The 11,652-nt window shown below is 50.8% G+C and overlaps 1 protein-coding gene across 1 annotated transcript in view; it reads left to right on the top strand.

Moving 5' to 3' along the window:
• The first annotated feature begins 222 nt into the window (after positions 1–222).
• Positions 223–11,652, top strand: part of Rhod (ras homolog family member D) — a 14,321-nt gene continuing 2,891 nt past the window's right edge. The window contains exons 1-3 of the mRNA XM_021152224.1: positions 223–431; positions 8,084–8,171; positions 8,800–8,909. Of these exons, the coding sequence (XP_021007883.1) occupies positions 300–431; positions 8,084–8,171; positions 8,800–8,909 (330 nt within the window). The 5' untranslated portion in view covers positions 223–299. The remainder of the gene's footprint in view (positions 432–8,083; positions 8,172–8,799; positions 8,910–11,652) is intronic.

Genomic DNA, 11,652 nt, shown 5'->3' with positions numbered 1-11,652 from the left:
CACGCAGTAGGTGCTGCAAAAGTCTTTCTTGAGTGTCTAGACAGGAGGCCAGGAGACCGGACCCCAGGAGCGTCCACCCTTGGCCGGGCGCCGCACCCCCGTCTTGTCCCGGGCTTCTCACCTGAGCTGGGTGTCCCCCGCCCCCCGGGCCGCCTCCTGTCCCGGCCGCCCCGCTCCCACTTCCTCCCGCCGCCCCGCCCCTTCCACATTCCTGTCCCGCCGGGCCAGCCCCGCGCCCGCCGCAGCCAGCCCGCCGCGTACCGCCTGCTGCTCCGCGCACCGCCGTCCGCCAGCCAGGGATGAACGCGTCCCAGGCTGCGGGAGAAGAGGCGCCGCAGAGCGGGCACTCGGTCAAGGTGGTCCTGGTGGGCGACGGGGGCTGCGGGAAGACATCACTGATGATGGTCTTCGCCAAAGGGGCCTTCCCAGAGGTGAGTGCCCTCATCCTTGGCCCTGCGCTGGGACACCCCATGTGGGGGTCTGCTGAGAGCTGCCTCGAAAGAACCCAGCTCTAGCCTCCTAGGGGGAATCTCAGCAGGGCCTGGGGTCGAAGGCAGAGTTTTTCAGTTTTAGCCAGTAGAAGCGAAGTGGGACTAATAGCACTTAGGGGGAGGGGTGTCACAGGGACTGAATTGGGCCACCTAGGGAAATAGCAAATCCTACGAGAGCAGTTGTTGTCACTACTTGGCGAAGAGAGTGTGAGGACTTTGGAGCTCGACTGGCAGCAGTAAAATCAAGCCTTTGCCTCTTACAGCTGTGTGCCTTTGGGCAAGTCCCTTACCCTCTCTGTGCCTGTTTCCTTAACTACATGATAGGACTGAGCCCCTACCCGAGCGTATAGAAGAGTGCTGAAAGTAAGTGACATCACCTCTTCTCCACCCACTATGGTGCAAAGCCCCATGCTTCACCCTAGAGAGGAAAACTGGAACACGGAGCCTTCTCTGAAGTCTGATTATGCCTTCCTTCGACTCTAACCAAGCCTCAGTTTCTCAGAGCAGCCTGATAGGGGGAAGAAAGTTGGGACAGTGAGACTGAAGGCTGATGGCCGGCTCAGTGCGGTACCTGGTGCATCCTGGCTCTCTAGGCTTGTCACTGTGAGTCCTCAAGGACCCCATGAGCAGAACAGTGGCTGAGCCCTCCTTCTGTGCCTCCACGAGGAGTGGGGGTCCTGTGTGTCTGTGGCTTTGCCTTCAGCAGCAAGCTTTCTTTTCCTGTCCCCACGTCCTTCTGGCCTCTGGGATTGTGGGTAGTTTGATGGAAGGGGCCAGAGAAGCTGACCTGGCAAATAGGGCACAGTCTTGCTTGCCACTCTGAATACCAGTGGTTTTTATGGTTGGTTTTTTTTTTGGGGGGGGGGNGTTGTTGTATTTTTGTCGTTTTACTTTAGTGGTTCCTGTTTTGTTTTTGAGACAGGATATTACTGTGGAGGCCTTGTACGCTCAGTCCTCCTGTCCCTCGGCCCAAGGATTGCTCAGATCACATGAATGTGCCACCATACCCATCTCACAGCCTTTGGTTTTGTGGTTTGCAAAGCTGACGTCACCTTCTTTGACCAGTTACAGTTTTTTTGTTTTTTTGTTTTTAAGTATAGGAGATATTTTCCAGGTCTTTAGGTACTGCCCATGGGAACCCAACCAACGTGGGAACCAGGAGATCAGAGGAGGCACCTAAAGGTGGAGGGGGTGGGGAAGGCTCTGCAACACTGGCCTGGGCAGACATCCTAGACAATGACAGCAGAAAAGTCCACGAAGTGTTTATGGGGTTGTGTGTGTGTGTGTGTTCACAAGGTTTCTCTGTGTAGTCCTGGCTGCCCTAGGACTCACTGTGTAGACCATGCTGACCTCTGCCTCCTGAGTGCTGGGATTAGAGGTGTGTGCCACCACTTGAGAGGTTCATGAGCCATATATGTTTTACAGGACGCACTGCAGTGAGTGACAGGAGACCAGAGTGGACCAACCTTGTCCTTAGTCTTCCTTTGTCTAGGAAGTCCCTGGCATGAGAGAGGGCTCTTTTAATTATATTTTATATTTTAGTTAGTAAGCTAGTTTTCTTTTTGAGACAAAGTCTTTGTATGTAGTCTACATTCATGTCAAATCAATGATCCTCCTGCCTCTGCTTCCATGGTGCTGTGACTTCAAGTATGAAATACCACTATTAGAGACAGGGTTTCTCTGTGTGTGTAGCCCTAGCTGTTCTGGAATTCGTTCTATAGACCAGGCTGGCCTCAAACACAGAGATTTGCCTGTCTCTGCCTGGGATTACCGGTGTGTGCTGCAGCTGTCTGGCTGGTTTGTCTCACTTGGTCTTGGGTAGTCCAGGCTGACCTCAGATTCGATATGTAGTCAAAGATGCCTTTTTTTTAAAAAAAAATAAGATTTATTTATTTTATTTATATGGGTACATTGCAGCTGTCTTCAGATATACCAAAGAAAGCATCAGGTCCCATTACAGATAGGTGTGAGCCGCCATGAGGTTGCTGGGAATTGAACTCAAGACCTTTGGAAGAGCAGTCAGTACTCTTAACCCCTGAGCCATCTCGCCAGCCCCAAGGTTGCCTCCACCTCCCAAGTGTGACTGCAGGCAGAGCCTTTTGAGGAGAACATGAGGGTAACTCTGACCTGGCGCTCAGGTCACCTTGCCCCCTCCCTCCCCAGGGCACTCCATGACCTCTGAAGCCACATCCGCTGCACGGGTTCCTGTCTTCCAGGCTTGCTGCCTGCAGCAAAGGGCAGAGGAGAGAGTGGTTGGAGAAGCCTCTGTGATCTTCACTGGCTAACCTCCAACTTCACGTTTACGGCTGAAGGGGCAAAATAGAGCTTATGGGGCAGAGAGACCTTTTTCCCCAAGAAGTCTCAGATGGCACTGAGAACAGAGCCATTCTGAGTGGCTTACAAGACAGGGACAGGAGGTGGCAGAGAGCATCCACCTGCAGAACTATTCAAGTCTGCAGTCCTCAGACTGCTCCAGTTTCCACAGGTGTCCTACCTGGGGAACCCTGTCCTCATTCTGTAATGGTCATCTATCTGTGAACCTCAGGAGGGCAGGACCAGGTCTGAGTCATCTCTGTCCTGGGTCAACCCAAGCCAGACCTTGAGTCTCTTGCTGAACACAACAGATAAGATTAGGCACTTCTGCCTAGAGGGTGGGAGCAAAGAACACCACAAAAGGTATAAAGTCACATTCCAAAGTAAGAGGCAGGGCAGTGACGCTGCTCAGTGACGGAGCCAACACAGCCCCTTCCAGCTAACTCACCTCAGGTCTGGCTGATGTTGGGAGCACGAACTGGTGACCTCAGAAGAGGCAGGTGGCTGTAGTGGCTTCTGAAGACACACACAGCGCCAGCTCGACTTCTGCCTAGCCCAGTTCCCTCAGAGCCTCTTGATGTTACTGATGTTGTGGGAGTCAAGTGTTCACAGGCGTTTGTGAGACACTGGTCTGTGTCTCCCAAGATCTTTGTTGTAGACCCTCAACTGGTATGTCGGTGGCTACACTGGGTCTCTATCTCCACTGGGACAGTCCTTGCTCTAGGGCAGAGGCCAGAGACTACAGTTGGTGTCTTAATTGGGGTTCTACTGCTGTGAAGAGGCCCCATGACTATGGCCACTCTCCTGAAGGAAACCACTTCATTGGAGCTGGCTTAGCTTCGGAGGCTCAGTCCATTATGGTCATGGCGGGAAGCATGGCAGTGTAAAGGCAGGCTTGGTACTGGAGAAAGAGCTGAGAGTTCTACAGCTTAATCTGTAAAAGACAGCAGGAGACTGTGTGCTACACTGGGCATAGCTTGAGCATAGGAGACCTCAAAGCCCACCCCTCACAGTGACACACCTCCTACAACAAGGCCATACCTCCTAATAGTGCCTCTTCCTATAGCCAAGCATTCAAATACATGAGTCTGTGGGGGTGAAACCTATTCAAACCATCACAGGTCGGGGTGGGAAAGGAAATATCCGGAGGGATGGACAGGGCTGGTATGGACAATGTCAAGCAGGTGAGTAGTGACCATAAATGCTGGACCAGGTCTTCACTTTCCATCCTGAGGTGATCCTCTTTCTCTTAACCAGTGATAGTACAGGCCCAAGGCCACACACAGCTGGTGGTTGTCAGAACTGGGTCCTAAGCCATGTTCATTTGATCTCAAAGCCAGTGCTATCCTCGAACTACCCAGTAGGGAACAAATGCCAAGGGCAGAGCATGTACAGAGGGGCAGGAAGGCTGCCTGAGCCCTTGTCTGCTCCTATCCATGCCCCATATTTCTCCAGGTGCCTACTCCTCCCTCCCCTGCATGCCTCCAGTGCCCTAGAGAACATATTGGCCCATCTCTATGATTGCCCCTCCCAGCTGACCAGGGCTTGACTCAGAGGACTGACAGACAGTCTGGCCATCAGGCAGGCAGGCATGAAGTCCCCTGAGTCACAGGCAAGTAGAAGCCCTGCCTGATATGGGGAAGGAAGAAACTAGGGCGTCCCCACACTATGACCCTATGAGCCGGTCCTGGCCAAGTGAGGAGGTTGAGCCTGGAGTGATGTCTCAAGCCTGCCATCCTGGCACTCAGAAGGCTGAGATAGGAAAACTGCAGTTAGGTTGTGGGCCATCCTGATCTGTAGTTAGAACTTATCTAACAGGGCCAGGCAGTGGAGGCGCACGCCTTTAATTTCAGCACTTGGGAGGCAGAGGCAGGTGGATTTCTGAGTTCGAAGCTAGCCTGGTCTACAGAGTGAATGCCAGGACAGCCAGGGCTACACAGAGAAACCCTGTCTCGAAAAAAACAAAAAACAAAACAAACAAACAAAAAAAAAAAAAGAATTTATCTAACACAGAAAGGGGAGAGAGGGAGGGGATGGCCCAGCAGGTAAAGGAACTCCTAACCTGTCAGCCTGAGTTCCATCCGCAAGACCCACATAGTAGGAAATCACAGACCTTTGAGGGTTGTTCTGTGACCTCTACATGGGTAGTCTGCCATGTGCCCCCCCCCCCCAGTGTAATGAAAAGCAAACAAATGGGAGCCAGGGATGCAGCTCGGGTGGTAGAATGCTCGCTGACATACATGAAGTCCTGGGTTCAATCTCCACCATCACACAAACTAGGTGTGCCATTCTGTGTTTGCAGGATTCAGGAGATGGAACCAGGAGGATCATAGATGTTCCTTGGCTACATAAGACCCTAGTTCAAATAATAAACCAATAACAAGACCAGGAAGCCAAGAGTGGATCACAGCAAAAGGCTGCAGATGCAGCAGTTTGGCAAACATCATTATCTGTGGCTCAGGCCCTATTCTGCAAAGGTTCCTAGCTTTTTGTTTTGTTTTTTTGAGACAGGGTTTCTCTGTGTAGCCCTGGCTGTCCTGGAACTCACTCTGTAGACCAGGTTGGCCTCAAACTCAGAAATCCGCCTGCCTCTGCCTCCCAAGTGCTGGGATTAAAGGCGTGCACCACCACTGCCCAGCGATTTCTAGCTTTTGATCTAGCTATCAAACCTGTCATGTTCACTCTCCAACCACTGTAGAGGGGGTGTACCACCAAATCTGAGACACAAGCAGGAAGATATGGGGCTTTGGGAGGGGAAGAAAAGAGGAGAACCCCCAATTCTTTCTGAACCAGGGAGGTCAGCCAGTCTCCAGCAGACAAGTCTGGAGTGGGATAGGGGACTGTCTTAGTTAGGGTTTCTATCACTGCTATGAAACACCATGACCAGCAAGTTGGAGGGGAAAGGGTTTATTTGGCTTATACTTTCATACTGCTGTTCACCGTCAAAGGAAGTCAACGAGGGCAGAAATGTGGAAGCAGGAGCTGATACAGAAGCCATGCAGGGGTATAGCTTACTGGGTGCCTTCCCTTGGCTTGCTCAGCCTGCCTTCCTATAGAACCCAGGACCAAAAACCGAGGGCTGGTGCCACCCACAATGGTCTGCCTGACCCCCATCAATCACTAGTTAAGAAATGCCCTACAGGGGCTGGCTAGATGGCTCAGCGGTTAAGAGCACTGACTGCTCTTCCGAAGGTCCTGAGTTCAAATCTCAGCAACCACATGGTGGCTCTCAACCATCCATAAGATCTGATGCCCTCTTCTGGAGTGTCTGAAGACAGCTACAGTGTACTTACATATAATAATAAATAAATCTTTTTTAAAAAAAGAAAAAAAAGAAAAAAGAAATGTCCTACAGCTGGATCTTATGAAGGCATTAAAGTTCCCTCCTTTCAGAGAGTTTATGGTCAAGTTAACATAAGACCAGCCAGCACAGGGGTTATGCCCTGGGTAACAGTGGCCTCTCTCTCTCTCTCTCTCTCTGTGTGTGTGTGTGTGTGTGTGTGTGTGTGTGTGTGTGTGTGTGTGTGTGTGTCGGGGAGGATCAGGAAAGGCAAGCTGATACAGAGAGTATGTGAAAGGAATCAGATTTATGAGGCTTGAGAGGAGCCATACATGGCAGTTTATGTCTCTAATTCCAGTATTCAGAAAGTGAAAGCCAAAGAGATTGTAAGCTCTAGTTGAGACTGGGCTATAATAGCAAAACCCCATCTCAAAAAGAAGCCTCCCCACTGCCAAAAAAAAGCAAAAAGCCAGGCGTGGTGGCGCACGCCTTTAATCCCAGCACTCAAGAGGCAGAGGCAGGCGGATTTCTATATGTTCTAGGCCAATCAGGTCTATTAGGCAAGTTTCAGTCAAGGTTACACAGTGAAACCATGTCGGAAAAACTCCAAAAACAGCGGGGGGGGGGGGGGCGGCAGGGCGGTGGAGGTGGGGGGTCTTAGAAGATCCAGCATCCACATGGAGAATCCAAGTGTCAGTAACTCCAGTCCCAGGGCATCTCTGCTTCCTTCTGGCCTCCTGGGCACAGAGCACACATGTTGTACACATGCATTCATGTAGGCAAAAACAAAACAAACAAACAAAAAAAAGGAGCTGGGTGTGTTAATCTCAGTACCTGAGAGGCAGATGGATTTACAAAGTTCCAGGACACCAGGGCTATATAGAGACCATCTCAAAAGAAATAGATCATTTTGAGAAAAGAACTGTTCTATTGCCGTGAAGGGACACCACAACCAACGTTGTTGTTGTTTTGGGACAGGGTTTCTTTGTGAAGCTTGTTATCCTGAAACAAGCTCTGTGGACCAGGCTGGCCTTAAAGTCACAGAGACAGGCTTGTGCTACCACCACTGGGCTGACCAAGGCAACTCTTACAAAAGAAAGCATGTAATTGGGAGATTGCTTACAGTTCCAGAGGTTAGTCCATTATCCTCACAGCAGGGAGCATGGCTGTACATAGGCAGACATGGTGCTGGAGAAATCACTGGGAATTCTACATTCAAACCAGTAGGCAGCAAGAACAACAGGCCTGGTCATACTTGCTTGTAATCTCACTGCTAAAGAGGTTGAGGAAGGAGGACAGCCATGAACTCAGGTGTAGTCTAGGCTAGCAAAACCCCAACTCAAAGGAAAAAAAGTCAGGAGTGGTGGGATGTTCCACACCTTAACTCCTAGCACGTAGGGGCTGGCGACAGAAGAGTCAGGAATGAAACCAGCCTGGTGTTTATGAGAATGTATCTAAAATAGAAGGAGGGACGTAAAGGAGACCTCAGGAACTGGGAGTCTGAGCTCCCCAAGACAGACTGAGTCTTCCTTAGTACAGGCCTGCCCAGAGCTAGGCCTGGAGAGAGGGCTAATGTTTACTACATGAATATGTGAACGAACAAGGGAAGAAGCCAGTGTAGGCTAATGTCTTCCCAGGAAGAGGGGAGATCTCAGGTGAAAGGTCACCAGTGAACACTGGACAAAGCTAATGTCAGCAACCAGCATGGATGGCACGCTTGGTTTGTACCAGGCTGTGTGCCAGGCGCCTGACTCCTTAATGTACTGTTCTACTACATGAGAGGGACTTCAGTCTTCCTGTGTATGATCAAGGAAAACACGACAGGAGGATGGGAACCTTCTTGGCATCAAGCTCTAGGCCTTTCCCGAAACCTGGTCACTGAGAACTGGGGGCCTTCTCAGAAACAACTAATAGTGAGGGGTTGTTGGGTAGGTATTTCTGGGGGTCTGGCTTGCCTCAGAACCCTCAAAAGCTTAACTCTGTCTTCTTTCTTCTTCAGAGCTACAGTCCCACAGTGTTTGAGCGCTATAATGCCACTCTGCAGATGAAGGGTAAACCTGTGCACCTCCAAATCTGGGACACAGCCGGTAAGTGGGGGCTTGAGGGGAGGCAGGAAAGAGAAGATCCCCAGTGGCTTCTGACCCAGGAGGCCAGCCCGTCTCCAGAGAACAGCGCTGGAGCAGGAGGGGCCCTAGGAAACTCAACCCCTCGCCTGCATGTGCCCACATCCCTGCCCAGGGCAGCTCAGGAGATAGGCTGGGCCTGGCCTCCTAAGCTCTGTACCTGAATTTATCTTCTCTATACCTCCTGACCTTGGTCTGTGTCCCCCAGGCTCCAGGCCTGGGTTAGCTCAAAACTAAACTCAGTGGGAATCAGAAGTCTCCTTATATTCAGCCTGCTCAGACCCCTTTGCTGGTGTCATATCTGTCCTTGCCCTCACTGCACAAGCAAGAGCAGAGCGGGTTCCTAAGCCTGGCCTCTGCTGCACACACACCCCTTGAATAGGATCTTTCATCCATGGCTTCTCCAGGCCAAGGCTGCCACAAACCACAAGCAAGCCAAGTAAGAGCCACCCCAAGGGGACATTCACATGAGATACAAAACTTGACCCTACCCTCTAAAAGCGTAGGTCTGTTAAGGTGACCTCCCTGGTGTTGGAGAGACACTGAGAGCATGCAGGAGGACCAAAGGCAGTGACTCCTCTCCTTTGCCTAGGGCAAGATGACTATGACCGCCTTCGGCCCTTGTTCTATCCTGATGCCAATGTCTTGCTCCTCTGCTTCGATGTGACCAATCCAAACAGCTTTGACAACGTCTCCAACCGGGTAGGTCTGGGGTGATGGAGGGAATAGCATCAATCTCCAGGCCACTGCTCGTCACTCTTTACCCTGTCAGCTGTCAAAGCTTGGCAGGCCTGGGACTGGGCTGATGGCTCAGTGGTTAAGAGGGCATACTGAGCTGGGCATGGGCCTTTAATTCTAGCACCGAAGAGGCAGAGGCATGGATATTTCTATGAGTTTCGGGCTAGTCTGGTTTACATAGTGAGTTCCAGGCCAGTTACAGATCCACAGTGAGCTGGGGGGGGGGGGGGGGGGGGGACAGGACAAGCATCTGCATGGGGGAGGAGCTAACAACCATCTGTAACTTCAGCTACAGGGATTCTGACACCCTCTTCTGGACTCCACAGGCAAATACATACACACACATTATTTTAAAAAAATCATAAAGGGTAAGTAATTAAGAGCACTGGTTACTCTTGCAGAGGACCACAGCTTAGTTCCCAGCACCCACGTGGTGGTTCACAACCGTCCATGGAGCCACAACTCTGGCTCCAGGAGATCGGACATCTTCTCTTGAACTCTATGGGCATCAGACATGTATATGTGGCGCACATACATATATGCAGGCAAAATACTCATACATATATAATAAGCTAAAAAATGTTTAAATGAATACATTTTTTAAGTATATGGCCTGGAGATGACTGAGAGGTTAAGAACACTGACTGCTCTTCTAGGGGATCCTGCACCGGGGACCTGAGGTCCTCTTCCGGCCTCCACAGGCACAGTGTGCATGTGATACAGACAAAACATCCACACACATTAAACAAAACAAAAGAAAAAACAGTGCTAGACATGGTGGCACAGCCTTTAATCCCAGTACCCAAGAGGCAGAGGCAGGTAATCTATAGGAGTTTAAGGCCAACCTGGTCTACACAGTAAGCTATTCATAGTGAATTCAGGGATTCATAGTGAGACCCTGTCAAAAAACAAAAAATAAAAAAACAAACCAAAAAGCTTGGCAGCAACTTGTTCAGGGTCACATAGAAGTGTGGCCGCTGAGTCTCTGCTCTGTCTCTCATTCCAATGGCTCCTGCCTAAGTCACCCACAGGCTAGAACACTGTTTTTTTCCCTTCTGACTCTGCTGAAAGTGCTGGGTGACTCAGAGGCTGTCTGCCTAGCCTGGGCCTGCTGTAAGTCATGTGAACTATAAAGTCCAACTCTAGCCGCTCTTGCCCGTCCACTCCATTTCTGCCATTGCTGGTGGTCAGAGGCCTCTCATGATACCCTAGAATCAAGAGGGCTTTCCAAGGCTATCCCCAAGGATCAAAGAGGCAATCCTTTGAGATCTTCTGCCCAGCCATGGCACAGCCCCTCACCCACTGCTTGCCAAGGCCTTCACACAAGCAGTACATGGCCAGGTTCCCTTGGGCAGTGACAGCATTAGAAAAGACAACGGTATGGATGTGGCAACAGCAACAAACAAAAAAACTTGCCATGCCTGGCATGGTAACAATCCCAGCACTTAAGGACAGGCAAGAGGATCTCTGAGTTTAAAGTCACCCCTGTCAACATAGTTAAGTTCCCCCAACTAGCCAGGGGTACACAGTGAGACCGTCTCGAAAAAGTAAAAAGAACATGCCATGGAGTGTACACTGTTCTGGCGTTTACACGAGTATTTGTTAGCTTATGCCGTTCTTGGATCATTCTCTATTAGAGTGGCAGCTCTGGAGTGAAGCCTAGGTAGTCAGTTACATGCATTCCTCAGCACACCTCTGCACCAGGCCCTCGTGGGCATTATGGATGGACGGGAGGGGAGTGGGGGTTGGGGGGACAGTGGTGCCTGTGATGCAGTGGAAACAGTGGGTAGATTCTGCATTCTCCTAGAAGCCAGAGCCCCAGGATTTGCTGATGGATTGCAGGTGGATAAGAGAGAAGTTGGACCACAGCAAGCAGAGGCAGTTACCTCTTCCCCAGGGTAAGGAGCAGCCTGGGATAGATAGGGTGAAGTTGAACAGGCCTATGGTAGCTGGAAGCTGCAGGTCCCCTATAGGGAATGTGGGGTTGACCTGGGGAACCATTGAGGAGCCACCAGTTAGGCAGGGTACAGCCAAGGGACCTGAGGAGGCCACCCAGGGAGACAGACCAGCTAGTGAAGAGGAGAGCCTATGGGAGAGGAGGGGCAGAGTGGGGAGAACTGGGAAAGCCAGAAGAGCAGGTCCTGAATCCAACACAGGCTGCTCTAAAGGAAGCCATCCTGGTGTCTAGGTTCTCACAGGCTTGGTCCAGCTGAGGTCTCACAGTTGGGTTCACTGGAGCCACCCAGCAGCCCCTTCCCAAGGACAGACTTGGTGAACAGCGAGTATGGAGAGACTACCTGGGCTCCATTTAGTTCCAGGATCCAGAGAATTTTAGCACCCTTTCCTGAGTGGCCCACCAAACAGCCATGTACTCCTGAAGATGAGAAATCTCCTCTTTATCTCTGGTGCCCTAGATGTGTGGTCAAGGATAACTCATCCCTAATGTTCTTTTGTGGGTCCTCCCTCCTGTTGAGGCAAAGGTCTTCTATGTAGCCCTGGCTGGCTTTGAACTCAGAGATCTGCCTGTCACTGACTCCTAAGTACCTGTGTCAATGGAATTTAGGTGTATTATGTCACCACACCCAGAAAGCTTGCTTTTTCTTTTCTTTTTTCTTTCTTTCTTCCTTCCTTCCTTCCTTCCTTCCTTCCTTCCTTTCTTTCTTTCTTTCTTTCTTTCTTTCTTTCTTTCTTTCTTTCTTTCTTTCTT

This window comes from Mus caroli, chromosome 19, assembly GCF_900094665.2.
Source record: "Mus caroli chromosome 19, CAROLI_EIJ_v1.1, whole genome shotgun sequence".
NCBI lineage: Eukaryota > Metazoa > Chordata > Mammalia > Rodentia > Muridae > Mus > Mus caroli.
Note: the sequence above shows the minus strand (reverse complement) of the source record. Positions and strands in the feature narration are given on the sequence as shown.